The sequence below is a fragment of the Syzygium oleosum genome, unplaced genomic scaffold (assembly GCF_021117445.2).
Source record: "Syzygium oleosum isolate NSW1041296 unplaced genomic scaffold, Sole_v2.1 Sole_v2.17, whole genome shotgun sequence".
NCBI classification, from domain to species: domain Eukaryota; kingdom Viridiplantae; phylum Streptophyta; class Magnoliopsida; order Myrtales; family Myrtaceae; genus Syzygium; species Syzygium oleosum.
Window position 1 is genome coordinate 718,915 of NW_026607501.1, and position 15,292 is coordinate 734,206.

Here is a 15,292-nt window from a genome sequence, read left to right on the forward strand (position 1 = left end):
AGGTGTCGATAATGGTTTTTGGTGGTTGATCGTGGTTATTGGTGGCTGATCGTGGTTGTTGATGGCTGATCATGACTGTTAGCGGTTGTTGCGGGTTGGATTAGACGTCGGGAAGTGAGTTTAGGCGGTTGGAATTCGGTAGAAATCGGTTCGGGTTTGAATCCGTGAGGTTCGGGGTGAATCGCGGATTCGCGGTTACTGTACCCGTCTGGTTTGCTATTTTTTTAGAGAATTTTGTGGGACGAATTTGAGAAATTTTTCTTCATGAAAGTTGTTCCCAACATCTTGAGGTATAACATAATTTAATTTGGGAATTTTTAGAAATCATTTGAGTCCATTCGGAAGTCCATCTTTGGACCGAAATGGGTCTGCCCGATTTACTGTTCACCCGACCTTCGGATCTGTTCGAATTTTTTATAAATTTTTTCAGGCCTATTTTCAAAATACTTCCTTCACAAAAATTGTTGGGGACATTTGTGGTTATAACATATAAAAATTTCAAGGCTTTCCAAAATGATTTGGATACTGAATGAGTTGTATTTTGATGGCCTGAGGGGTTGTCCGAGCGAATCGGATTTTGTCCGACTTTGAGTGTCAAAACGAGGTGTTTATGGTTTGAACTGGGTTTCTAGTTCTTCACGGAAAATGTTCATTGAGATGTTTTGTACAACATATTCAAATTTCATAATTTTTGGAGTTGGTTTACTATTTATTTCAAATGGATTTCTGTCACTGCGCAACTGCCCAGTTTGGACCCGATTTTACATATTCTCGGTTTTTCTCTCTCTCGAGAATTATTTGGTGTTATCGTGGCATTTTGATGGGTAGTTTGATGCTTGAATGAGCTCGTATGTGTGATTGTGTGGCTGTGAGGTGTGGTGGCATGATTGCGCATTGAGTTCGCGTGCCAAGCTTGGGTGTTTGTGTGGTGTTCGCGTGATGAGGATGGGTAATTGTGAAGAGTGTGTGCGAGATGTGAATTTGTGTGTGTGACCGTGTGTATGTGTGCCCGTGTGGTACGTGTGGAGAGTGTGGAACGAAGGTACGGGAATGTAGGATTGATGGGAAAAGTGATACCCTGAGGCGTGTTCGTTTACGCGGGGTAAGGTCCGTCCTGAGGCGTGTTCGTTTACGCGGGACGATGCCGTCCCTGACGAGGTGACGATGTCCGGCTCGACGGGGTGACGATGCCTGACGTGGTCAGAAGACCGTTGGCCTGATGCGTTTTACGCGGGCGCGGTAGAAGGAAAGTGTGTGTAGGATTCCGTCCTGAGGCGTGTTCGTTTACGCGGGACGATGCTGTCCCTGACGAGGTGATGATGCCCGGCCCGACGGGTTGTCGATGCCTGACGAGGTCAGAAGACCGTTGGCCTGATGCGTTTTACGCGGGCGCGGTAGTGGTGGAAAGGTTGAGAACGAGCGGGATTTGGCTTGACATGTGAGGATTGTGAAAGTGATGCATGGTGTGAGTTAGTGTGCGAGTGTGTTTGTATCGCGTGATGCAGTGCGCGATTATGGGGTAAAATCTGCTAGGCATGGTATGAGACGTGCCCAAGTAGGTTTTGCCTTATAATCGAGGCACGCGCGCGGCTGTGATGTATTGCTGTGGTATGATTGGCGTGTGTATCGATATGTGGAAAGTGTGTGATGGCATGCGTGCAAGAATTGTATGTTGGGATTGTGGGCTAACGTGCATGGTGCGTATGCAGGTATGTGTGAATGTTTGATTGCTGGTTGTGTGGTTGTTTGGTTGCGCGTTTGGATGTGTCTGGAATTACGTGATAGCCTAGGTGGGGCTTAGGTTGTGACTTATTGAGATGTGATCTCATGGTTGTTTCAACCAAACCATTTTAGAGTCCCCGCCTGAATGTCGAGATTGAGGTCGACTCGGGTCGTCGGGTGAGCGGAGGCAGTGCGGAGGATTCGGGTGGTGATGCCGAGGACAGGTGAGTCGAGTGGACGCCTTCGAGAGGCGTAGGGGATAGTTCAGGAGGAGGATGCGCCCCATTTTTGGATAGTGCTGACCTAGAGAGCTGATCTTGATATTTTGGTAGTTTGGAGTTTATAGTTCGGTGTGCTTATAAATTATTTTGTGGTTTGTATTGGCGGATGATGTAAATATTTGGAAGTGTAATATATGCTTGGTGGTTTGACGATTTGTTCCTTCCTCGTGTTCTCCAATTTTAATGTCCGGGATTTTTGATTACTTCCGCCGCGATTTAACTCTGATGGATCGTTGGGTCGGCGACGTTATTCCTGGGACGTCGCACTCTTCCGACCGAGGAGAGAGATGTCGCAGGTTCGATGGGGTTCGAGGCATGACAGTTAGCCCATCATGGGTGGCCCATTTATTCACAAAACCCATCATTCACAAACACCGTTTGATGCCCGCTATGCTCTATGCTCTAAATGCAGGAGTGAAACACAAGATCAAGCTTTTCCACGACCCAAAACTCAAATTTACCTTTAAGAAAAAAATAATAAGAAATACTCAATAGTGATCGGAATGAGCATGATCCAAGACCAAGAAAACTAACAAAGAAAAAAACAAGTTTTCTTTAGAACTGTAACCTTGATAGTGAATGAGAAGGGTGCGGATTATTGAAGTAAGCAATTCTTTTCGGATTGCAGATGCGATAGAGATTTGTGGAAGAAAAAGAAGAAGAAGGAGAAGATCGATTAGGACGCATAGAAAGAAGAGAATGGCTAACAAGAGAGAACAGAGAGATGAGTGGGAGGCATGGAAAGAAAGAAGAACAAGGAAAGTGGGATCATAAGGAATAAAAAGAGTTCATTAAAAATAAAAAAATGACCACATAAAATTGTACAAGAAGTGGTGGGCCCCACAAGGGTTAGCATGGTCAAAACAACAAAAAAAAGTGAGTGTCTAAGTTGTATGAGGAGTGAAAAAAGCGCAACCCTTTTCCAAATAGTATAACATGTAATATGTAATGCTTCACTCCAAAAAACTAGTGGCCATTTAACACTGAGTAACATAGCATGTATCATTTCCATTAAAGTTCTAATCCTTTTTTCGGCTACTCCGTTTTGATTTGGGTGATAAGGCACGGTTCTTTCATGAATAATACCATGACTTTCACAAAATGATTTAAATTCATGTGAAAAATATTGTCCACTTCTAGCACTTCTAATTCTTTTAATTCGTTGTCCTAATTGATTTACAACTTGTGCTTTAAAATCTTAAATTTACTAAATTTCTCATCTTTATTGTTATATAAATAAACACATGTGTATTTAGAAAAATTATCCGTAAAAGTTATAAAGTATCTTTTTTCTCCTCTAGTTAAGTCGTCATTATTATTACATATATCCGTATGTAATAATCCTAAAATACCAGTAGATCTACTAACGGATTCAGTCGATTTTCTATTAATTTTAGTTTGAACGCAGCATTCCCATTTTTCATCAAGAATATTTTTATTCACAATATACACTAAATCACATTGTATCATTCTATCCATGGTTCTCTTGCCAATATGACCTAGCTCATAATGCAAAACAATATGCGTATTAATATGATAAATAAATTCAACACCACAAGCATAATCAAAAGACATAGTACTATCATGATGCATCAAAATGAGCTAGTACATCTTGTCGTTGGCATAGCCCTTTCCAATAAAGGATCCCTCTCTAGTGAGAATCACTTTATTGGACGCAAACATTACAAGAAATACATGAAGACCAACCATGTAAACTGAAATAAGACTCTTGTTCAACTTGCGGACATGACGAACATTTTTAAGAGCAAGTGTTCTGTCCGAAGACGACACAAGATATTCCGACCGATCACACTCGTATCTGAGTTCCCTTGTAAACATGCACTTGGTCGTTCATCTCCTTATACGAAGTAAAAGCACTCTTGTGAGAACTCACATGACAAGGGGCAACTGGAGTCAAGTCACCACCCATAGCCTACCTCCACCATACAAGTCAAGAGAACGGCAACACTCTCTTGCGCTGTGTCCGAGCTTTCCGCACACATAGCAAGACCCTCTCCTCTTCATTTCATACTTCATTTTGAATTGATTCCCCGACTTGTTTGGATTTCTCCACGATTCTTTGCTCTTTGGCTTATCATCATTAAGTTGCTTGACATCTGGGTTATACGTGAAAATCGATAGATCTATTTTTGATGGATTCTGAAATGGATTAAGCGTAGGAACGATTTTGACCGTTGGTCAATTGAGAACTTGAAATAAGAACTTATTCGACATCACTATACATGTCCAAACCAAGTTGCCACTAGCAATTCTAGTAAGGAAGAAGATGAATCTGGCTAATCATGTTAGAAACCAACTTTTTTTATTTTTGTTTATTTGTTGTTGGCAGATGAAGAACAAAAAAGAAAAGTCCTGCGTAAGAGTTGAACTGCATTAAATTCTCCACGAGTTCGTGCAGTGTATTCTAACCGGGTCCCTTTTCAAGCAAGGAAGAAGATGTGAGTACTTGATTGGATTAGAAACCCTCGTTTAGCTTAATTGAATATTGTCAAATGAAAAGAACTATGTTACATCAGAGTTGGCTGCATTCAATTCTTGCAATAGATATCTATGGAGCAAAACGGGGCTCAATGATATATGTGCACGGTCCACCACCGGCTAGCTCCTACATCACGAGGATTGCCAACTCTTTTAGACCCCATAACGAGCTAGAACCAAATGAGATTGTTGTGCTTTCACGCCACTTGTAAGGGTGTTTACTTAGTTAACGCTTCTGAAAAATAATCACGGATTGCTGGCACAATTTCTTGAATTAGCTGAGAGTACCTGAAGAATTGCAACAACCATATCAGCAGACAATTCAACTGAAAACAAAATATTAAAACGTGGTTATATTTCCAAATTGTACACATAACTGATTTCGATGAAGTTAGGAGGGTGGCATAAGACAAGTAATATATGTCGCTTCTCAGTACAAAACGGCAAAGCCATGCACAATTGGCAAGAGTCGAGCGTTTACGGCAGAGTCATCAATACGTACACGAAGACGGACATACACAAAGATTCATTTGAACTACCAAAACGGTGCCATCCTTTCTCACTCAACCAAACTGCGGAAGATGGATCACACTGCTAAATCAGCTACCTCTAGCATTACGCTTTGAACATAATAAAGGCTGAACCTCACAAAAGTCACAAGTTAGAAGATCATGTAGCCAGGAGCAGTGCGACAATTCCTTTTCTCATATTAATTCGCCAAAGCTGGAAAGAACCAACCCAATTGAAAAATTCTCACTAGCAAAGCCTCTGTGATATTACAAAAGCAGCAAGCACACCAATTGGGGGACAAAGGCAAATGCATGTACTTGAATGTAAACACAGGCAAAAACTAGACACCTCATGCAGAAACTCAAGTTAATACTGTCAAATCTCAATCTGGATGAATTTATTTGAGGATAACAATAAGCATAGCTCGAAAAATCTAGATTTAAAACCCTAAGCAATTTCCTGCGGCTCATTACCGAGTAATATAGGTTGGATTGCGGCCACTTGCAATGAGCAATCCCTTGCAATGGTAGCCAGGGTGACACTAGCCTGCTCAGCCAAACTTTGTGGCCTTAATGTTCCAGCCTTTGGCTTTAGAGTGATAGAGGCACAAAGGGATTGACTACTAGTGATATGAGTTTTGGCTCTTAATAACCAATGGTAGATTTTCAACCGCCCAACTGTTAGTGATGTGAAAGCCAAGTGACGTGATCTTGAGTTTGTGAGCCAATAGATTTCGCATGTAAATATGACCCAAATGTAACAACCCCGTGCTTTAGAATTCTATCCCGATATAATGTTGACGAGTGCTGATCAGACATGAAACTGGATTTATTTGTCAAATGTTGCGTCCAGAATGTGCATAATCTGCGGCATCTCTGGATGTTTGACGAGAACACGATTAAAAAGAGCATTGCATGTGTGGATAGTGCCATTAGCCAAGCATTACTGGAAAATGGTATAAATATCAAGCCAATAATCTTTCTTCCGGTATGCAAAGAGCCTAGCCCTGATTGAGATACCAAGGTTGCTAGTTGCTAAATGGCCACGTCATTTTCAAATAACAGAGACCTTTATAATTCTTCCAATGCACCAACTTCAAAAGATTTAACATTCTTAGTTATCTCGTCAGCAGAATAAACTATATAATTTTTGGAAGTTAAAAAATTGTTGAGATTGCATACCGACTCCTGAATTCATCAAAATGCTCCAAGATAAACAAGATGCACGAATGCTTCAATGATGTCGCATGGAAATCATTGGAGAGTTCGTATATAGTTGAAATAGTTTCCATAGATAGTTCCTGCAATATAAACTCTCAATTATCTCGGGGATCACAAAGAAATAGACAAACACTACAAGTGCTATAACTTTCCTACAGCACTCCCTTGACTGCCATAATAGCTTTTTCGATCACTTAAATGTCATAATTTATGTACGGCGCTTACTTGAGTGTCGTATAACTTTTCAATCGATCACTTGAGTTCCATAATTTTAAAATTTTTTTACCACTAGTGTTATGCCACATCGAATTTTGGTACTTAAGTGAACTTTTAAAAAAGTTATGGCACTCAAGTAAATATTTTTTAAAAGTTATGGCATTTAAGTGGTCGAAAAAAAAAGTTATGGCACTTAAGTGAGTGCCGTATGAAAGTTATGCCAGCTAGTGTCCTTTTCCGAAATAGACAGATGAACTCTTTGGCTAACCTGCCCAATGGCACGCTCACAAAGTCGCTTAAGCCCTTCAACGAGATACTGATCAGCTGCTTTAAGAAGCTCTTGTGCATTATCTGGCGTAACTTCAACTGACTCGGAGTACATGAACCTGTACCGGTAAAAGGATCAAGTGAATTAGAGCATAAAGCAAAGAGGTCCTTTGCCATGTTAAGCTAAAATTGCATTGACCTCATCATCAACTCAAAGATCTCCCATCTTATGTTTGGAATCTCTATGCTAGTGGCATCCTTTTCCTGCAAGCAAACATAAAGTGAAATAAGCAAAATGCATCATGTACCCTAATATACCAATTCTACAGAATAGCTCACAAAGCTTCAAGATGAGAATAAGTGGGTTAGTGAGGCATGTTTCCTCAAGAATAAGTGCCAGACTGCCACAAATGATGATTATATACCAACTTAAAAAGAATAAATAAACTTGCCTGATAACTGCCATCAAGCATTGCACGGAATGTATCTGAAGATGCTGACAAGCAACTTCTGTGTGCATAGAATTGTCTAGCTGCAATAAGCAAGTCAATACCATTGAGACGGCCGAATATCAAAATGAATAGGAGAGTCAGAGTAATTAGATTGAATTAAAAAGAGCATGCAAACTTGGACAGACAACCCGAACTCACATTCAACCAAAAAGGTTACATCAGATTGCATAGCATTGTTCACATATTGCTTGCTTAGATAGACCTGCAATAAGAGTCCTTTCATCAGCGTATTGAACATATGGTCAAATAGAGAAGCATCACTAAAGCATTAAAAGAAAGCAAATAAAAATTGGACATAAATGTCAAAGGTGAAATACTAATAAATTTGTTAAACTTAACCTTCGTGAAAATGGTTTGGAAGAACAAGGCACTCAATTCCAGAAGGCATTAATGACCCGTGATCAAAAGGTCCACAGTATTATTGTCTTTATGCACTTCTGAGACCTCACATCTTACTGTATTAAGTGGTCGGTGCATAATAAGAGAATCTCTACTTACTCTATTCTCTGCTCTTTAGATGGCATTAGTGCCCGCATAAAGAGAAAAATATCAAGTTACAAACTTAGATTTCTTGTTTGTAGCATCCTTAAATTGTACATGTGTCCTGGATATCTATAAGGCCCCCTATTGACGCGGACCATGCCTAAGTGACACAGACATCAACTTGCGATCACGCCAATGTCAGCATTCTGCTGCAAAAAGCACATCCCCAAACTTGTCCATTGCTGTTTGAGAATTCAGCCTCTATCACTTTCCATTTTCTTGTGCTCCAATCTTTCCATTCTGGGGTGTTTACAAGTTTTAAGGCATTGCATGTTCACCACGATGGCAACTACATAATGGGTGATAATAAAAGCTTAACTGCAGGAATAGTATCAACAATCAAAGTAATGCATTGTGCTTAAACATTGTGTAGGAATAAGATGAAAGTGTAACAATGGATGGTTTCGTATTTAAGGCCTTAAGATGAAATATCAATTTCGTAATTACTTCATACATTATGATGTTTGTACTCCTCTTAGATTAGATGAAGCAGAGATGAAGAATGACTAGTAAAATAGTTGTACTAAGACCGTCGGTAGGACTTACGACAAATATCAGCGAGGTCAGGTTTCATTATGAATACCACTAAAGAAGTCGCAGCTGACCGTTAAGCAAATATTCACTTATTGTTAGAATCCTCCACTATCCTCAACTTCATCATTTATCACAAAATTTCCTAGTTAGGAGGTTCATGAGAGCATATGCGTATTTATCTTTTCAACAGGAGAAAATCAATCTTATAAACTCATATGCAATATCCTTTACAGCCCATATTTTGATCACAAGTAAAATATATTTGATAAACTAAATGCTCCAGTCAGAAGGACAACAAGAATAGGGTGAGAGAAATCCTACTACCATTTCTCGACCCAAATCAATTCCGTGTTCAAACCAGATTCATCTTTCACCATGACCACAAAGAAAGTGCAAGTATTTTTGGAGCTATGATTTGGCATCATTTTCGTATTTCCACATCCTCTGGAAAAACAAGTTTGTTTCCAAACCTAATTAAACCAATCCTAAGTGCACCACCTTATGATAAATCTAAACCAACGAAGGATCTTAGGAATCCCCAATCTAAAGTTAGTACTATCAAAAGTAATTGCGAAAGTAAAGGAACGAGGTTGACATTTTTTGATATTGCTTTTGCAAATAGACGTTTCTAGACTATTGATAGGTATGCAACATATATAGCTGCAGGTATGTCTAAAAAAAATAGAATAATTCTTTCATTTCCTTCAAGTTCGAGCATATATTTCGTAGTATAAGTTAATTGTTACAGATGTAATTCAAACAAGGACCACCAAGAGACTAAGTAAATGAGTAGGCAAGTTGATCATTTGAACCCACGTAAGGCTATTTTGATATCACCACAAACTGAGTTCCTCCAGATTTCTGATCAGAAAATGTACAGTATAGCCTGAACATCACAAACTAGATCTGCAGGCTTTCCTTGTCTGAATCCCAACAACTCAACTAAGTATTTTAACCGCACTAGGGTAACATGTAGCAAAAGTCATGGCTCGAAACCATGTGAAAGTAAAAGAACAAGAAAATGATTATAAGATTAAATGGTTGGGGATGACTATGCACCCCTGCTATTTATGATTGTGTGACTTTATACAAATCAATCTCTATCAATATGATTATTCGTTAACGATGTTTAAATGCACCTACTGCCCTACATATGACATACCAAACTGCGTGGTGTTTCCCATACAATGTTGTTTCTCCCATAACAGAACATTAAAAGCAAATGAACTTTTTGAGTCCCTCAATGGTTAAGATCGCCATCACCATCAGATGGCATCATCGATCAATTAGAAATTCACCACTGTGTAGCCAACGGAAGAAGTTGCTTCAAAAGCCCTATATTACAAGCTTCTCTACGGTACCAAAATCTGCCTCCAACAAGGAGTGTCAGGAAACACGAGTGAAACTAGGAACTCAATATAGGTATTCAAATTGAAGACCAAGTTTCTTATAAAGTAGAGTTATGATGGGCTAGAGTAAATAACATAAAAAGCATACTTGCGGTTTTGAAATGGTTGAATCTCCATCTAAAGGTGGAACTATCATTGCTTTCTTAGCCACCTTGAACAAGGCTAGCGCACCATCAAGTTGTTCCTTGGGACATGAAGAAATAAGCAACCGAAGCAGCAATTCCAATCCTTCATTAAAAAATAGCTTGCTTAGTCACTAAAAGGGTTTTCTAACATGGTAGTTGATGGGTCTTGAGCATGAAAAGTTGGGCATAGAAAAGCTAAAAAAAATCCAAAGTATAACATGCCATTATTATTGATAAGAATCATTGGTTGATCTGTTGGGTCAGAAAGATGTGCAAGAGCTATAGCTACTCTTCCTTGGATGGCATTCTCTGATACACGCATTAAAAGCAATAAGTGTTTGAAGACCTACATGGATGAAAACCGAAAATTATTTAACTAATGTTAAGTATGAAAAGCACGCTGCACAACCTGCCTATGGCATGTAAACATCCCATCAGAAAAAATTGCAAAATAAGCATCACTATGATGAAGAATGTCTTTACAGAGATAAATACTCACTCGGCCTCGAATCTTCTGCTCTAATCTCTTCACTGTTCTATTAACACACTGTTTTGTGGCCTACAAAACAACATGGTGAACAAACTCGTAGCAATCTTAACACAAAGGCATAGAAATGCTTCATATAGGAAGTATCTCACATATTTCAGAATGGTTTGAAGTGTGCCTTAAAACATCAATGAGCCACGAGTGCAAGTAAGCTTCCTAGTTTGACCGCTTCAGATTTCCATTCAAATTGAGATGCATTATCGAATATGGCACTTATATTGTCATGGTAACACTATAAATTGTTAAAGAAGAAAGAATTACCTAGTTAGTTTCTTATTCCATTGCTAGATACCTAAATTCAAAATAAAATATTGTTATTATTATCTAGACACTATGGTTTGGGAAATTTGGTAAGTGACTCCCTGAACTTTAATGTTCTTCATAATGTGAAAACAGTCCTTCAGTCCTATTCCTGTTAGGGTTTTCAAAAGATTAATCCTACGTGGCCGTGTCTGCCTCAGTGACACAACATCATCTAACTCAAAAAGAAACTAAGAGAAGTTGGATGGAACTTCGCCAACATACAAAGTAGATGGACTGAAATCATGAAATCAGAGTTACTGAAACTTTCACAATATAGGGAATGAATGGTCAAGTTTTCCCTATTTGTTACTACCTTTTTATAGTAATATGGAAAAACATCGCAATGTTAAGCTTCAAACTAAATATCCTCTAAACTTAGAACACAAGAGCAACATGCCCCTCAACTTACAACCCGGTCCAGAGCATCCCTATACTAGAACTTCTGATCTTAGGAAAAGGTTCATCAATCATGCACAAGGGAAGTGGCTTTTTATGTCAAGTTTCAAGACACAACCTTGTGAAATGGGCTCCTCCAGCTCAATTTTTCGAAAGTTGTGTAGAGCCTGCTGCAGAACAATTTTGAGTCTAGGAAAACATTGTAGATGAACCCAAGTGGAGAAGGATTTTTCTCATTGGTTGATGTTGTTTGGTGATACCAAAACAATCTCAGCACAAATTGTAAAAATCCTAGCAGTAGCAGGACAACTATTTTTTTGTCTACTTGGATAATTAATGTTGAGTATGATATGAAAGTCTCCAACTAGGAGAATGACTCAGACTTACTTGGCCAGTGAATTCTCCCCTCTGTAGCTTCTGAAATCCACCAATAGTGATAAATTCTGACACGTTCTCCTGTGACAAGTGAAGAAAATCCATTAGATGATGCAAATATGTTGTTGAAAACCAATTCACTTGAAGAATAGGATTTGGGTCTTGATCCAAAGAAGTTTCAAACCATTCAATACCTCATTATTCAATAGAGTATGAAGAGCACATGCAGCAACATCCTGCAATGATTCACTTTCTGAATCTAGAAGTTCCAGTAATGCCAGTAAGCCGCCCTCGTGAGCAATACCAACCTGGGTGTCTGAGTTCTGAAATTGAGAATGCGGTTCCTATAGTAAGTACAGTGAATCTGACAACTAGCCCAACCAAAGAGCCTCTCTCCTCCAAACTAATATATAGGTCATTTTCATGCAGTCAGAAAGCAGATAATGAAGTTCAGAGGGAGATTAAATTTTACAACAGATTTATCAGAAAGTTATGGCGAAGTATTCTATGAATCTCCACAAGTTGACAATGAGTTCACGTCCAAAAGTCGAAAAGGTTGATTGAATTAACAGTAATTAAGCATGCGAACCATAATGACATCTACTATGTATTAACCATACAATAGGATTAACTAGTCATAGTAAAGAGGGAACTACAGGTGCAAACTCCCCATTTTCTGAACTCAAGAAGATTATTAAAATCTATGATCACTTCTGAATTTTCAAACGCAGGGGAAAGTGAAATCATGGAAGCTATAAGGGAAAAATAAAACATCCGTATGAATTAATGAGCAGTGCTGCAGTAGAGTAATGACCCGAGCAAATCTCCACAGTGCAGAAGCCGACAATTCCCTCGCTTCAAGACTAGGAGATCGAAGCATCTCAATAAGAGGACGAACTGCACCCCTTTGAACAATTGCCTGTTTAAAGCTTTTCATTAAAATGGGCAAGAAGTATAACATTGTTGTAGAGTCTGAGCAAATGAGCTTCTACTCACCAAATGCATACAAAAAAAAAAACCATTCAGCTTCTTGAATATTTCCTCCAGAGAGAGAGAGAGAGAGAGAGAGAGAGAGAGAGAGAGCAGTAAAAATGATCCCTTAGACATTTTTTCCCAAAATATCTTTTCAGACTGTTACGCCAGGGCACCAAAGTATGGAATTCAATTACAAGCAACTTTAGCTCAGAGAGGCTTCATATAACTTGACCAGAGACCCTTCCGGATTAAAAGCCAGATATGCATTAACAAAACCTCTGTCATATTTATTGTACTTAAACACATTGTATGATTAGTACATCAGGTTTTCTAGACTAATGCATCCACATTAATAGATGCTATCTAAAGTTAGCAGACCAAATAATGCATGTGGTTAGAGAAAGCTTGCCCATGTGTATGATGAAGGAATGTTGGCATTATCATTTATCAAATTAGGTACTTGTCTTGTCATTAATGCTGTTTAAAATACAGCAAAATGTTCAGCACACTTAAGCAGCAGACACAATTTGAAATTTGGAAAGAAAAAGAAAATGAGAATCATTTGTAGGGTCGCCTTCATAGGACAAATATTAGGACCTCAAGAAATGCTTATATGATCTCTGAGGCCCTGGCAGAGGGCTCTCGGGGATGCACAGAGAGAAGTGATCATCGTTTTCACTATAGAGAGTGATATAAATGATATTTCTTTAGAGAAATATATAGACGACAAAAAACTACAGAGCAAAGGATACAAGGGGATCACAAGAAAAACAGCATCACTCATGAGTCACCTTACGAATTGAATTGGCTGCAGCAAATAGTCCAACTAAGCGAGCTGCCTCCATCTGGCTCCAAACACAGCTGGAACTGCATTGCAATAGATGAACTTCGAATTTCACAGAGAGAGACAGTAGTTCCCAACATGAAGCAGCTGCAATATACAGGTGCTTTGCTAACCAAGCAAAATACATTGCGACCTATGTATAAAGCCAAGATTTGGTCATACCTGAGCAATCTAATAATAGGTTGCAAAGCTCCAGCAGCCAGCACATCTTTCTTTATTTTTCGAGATGAGCGCACCAGAACACTAATCAATGCAACCTGCAAAACCAGTGATCACTGCAAATTGTGAGTTTTAGTGGTGCAATTAACGAGTTAAGAATCCATAATACCCACATAAATAGATCAATGAAGCACAATGGTTGTCTAGAAATTTTACCGCCTTAATGTGTATGTCAGCATTCTCAGATTTGAGTATCAACACGATGCTTGGAAGAGCACCACAATCCACGATCTGAAATGACAAGTTATTCTCCATTTGTTTGGGCAAATGAACAATAAAACGCTGCTTTTTTCTTTCCCACTGAAATCTAGATTATTATTTTAACAAAAATTTTTTATCTAAATTAACATGTCAATTATGTATCTTATGAAAGTTTAGCCTGATAAAATTTTAAAAGAAAAAAACAGGATGCTTGTGCTGCAAGATTTTAAAAACGCAAAAGGTAAAACATAAAAGCCACTCCATACACACTAGATTTTTCTGCAAATATTGCTGCAGGAGAAAATGGAAGTTTTAACTTCCTAAAATGTGACCACCTGATTCCTGTTCTCTTTACTTTCCAAAGCCAGCATGCACAACGCTGCGGCGGCTGCTCCTTGCAAATGTATTTCATAGGCATCCAGCAACTCAACCAGCAGTGGAATACCACCTTCCAACCTACAAATCCACCGTATAATCAAGGAAAGATGTGGTATTAGAAAATGACAATTGATCATAAATTTTTTTTTTTGAAATTAATCATACAAGTATGAAAGCCAAAAAACCTGACAAGGATGGCGGCGCTACTATTATGTTCAGCAAGCTTTGAGATAGCCTCAACGGCTCTTAGAATGAGATCATTGACGGACTGTGAACTGGACCCTGCTTCGTACCTCTTCAACAGATTGAGTAGATGGTTTAAGGCACCACTGTTAATTATGAGTTCTCGATGCTCTGGCTGTCGAAACCAAGAGACAGAAAAGAAGATTTGAGCAGAATAAAAAGCCGCTGACCACAATCTAGTGCTTCAAACTTAATCCCAAAGTAGGAGATAAAAGTTCCAACATTCCAATTGAAACAAGACACAAACATCTATATGGGTACCCTTGATTGCATCTAACGTCACGAAAAACTTCGAATAAGGGTCAGCAATAACACATACTTTTGCAGCAAGCCATCTAAGAGCGTATGCACTCGTCGTCTCGACTTTGTGCTGGAAGAACTTCGCACACTTGTCGCCTTTTCCCAAAGGAGGCGCTTGCAAATGCTTCACCAAAGCAGGAATGGCTCCATTCTGAACCATCTCATCCACACATTTCCCTACAAACGAAAAAATAAATAAATAAAACAACAGAACGCCACACGGCTTATGCCAAACACCACGCGGACTCCACAGTCTACACTAATCGCGCATGATGAGATTCCTAAATCAACCCTCTAATGTCCAAGCAATCAATCATCCTCTACACCGAAAACAGACGGGTTACCCTTCTCGGCGAGTGCTGTGAGGATGAGAATAGCGTTCTGGGCGGCGATGCGATCGTCCTCGCGGCAGGAGAAGGTGCGGTCCAGGACGCCGACCATCTTGATCACGAAGCGCACCAGTTTCGCGTGGTCGGCTTCTGTGACCACAGGCTCAAGCAGCGCTTCCCACTTGGCCGGAAAGCGGAGCGACGTGCAGGGACCGACGGGCCCCGGCTCCGCCTCCGCCTTCCGCTTCCGGCCTCTCAACTCCGGCTGGTGATGGCCGGAGTGGTCGCGGTCGCCCGTGGACGCCATCGGCAACGACGAAGGAAATGGAGGGAGAGAAAGAGAG

The 15,292-nt window shown here is 39.6% G+C and overlaps 1 protein-coding gene across 1 annotated transcript; it reads right to left on the minus strand.

Annotated features, from left to right (window-relative positions):
* Positions 1-4,384: 4,384 nt before the first annotated feature.
* On the minus strand, positions 4,385-14,779 carry LOC130140257 (ARM REPEAT PROTEIN INTERACTING WITH ABF2-like). Its single transcript, XM_056319236.1, has 18 exons — positions 14,639-14,779; positions 14,262-14,434; positions 14,034-14,154; positions 13,654-13,728; positions 13,441-13,535; positions 13,226-13,301; positions 12,274-12,378; positions 11,654-11,782; positions 11,472-11,540; positions 10,338-10,397; positions 10,061-10,184; positions 9,802-9,941; positions 7,366-7,429; positions 7,168-7,247; positions 6,915-6,979; positions 6,717-6,834; positions 6,194-6,312; positions 4,385-4,790 (listed from the first exon to the last, which is right to left on the minus strand). The coding sequence occupies exons 1-18, from the start codon at positions 14,777-14,779 to the stop codon at positions 4,721-4,723; spliced, it is 1,824 nt and encodes a 607-aa protein (XP_056175211.1). The 3' UTR covers positions 4,385-4,720.
* Between the last annotated feature and the right edge of the window lie 513 nt (positions 14,780-15,292).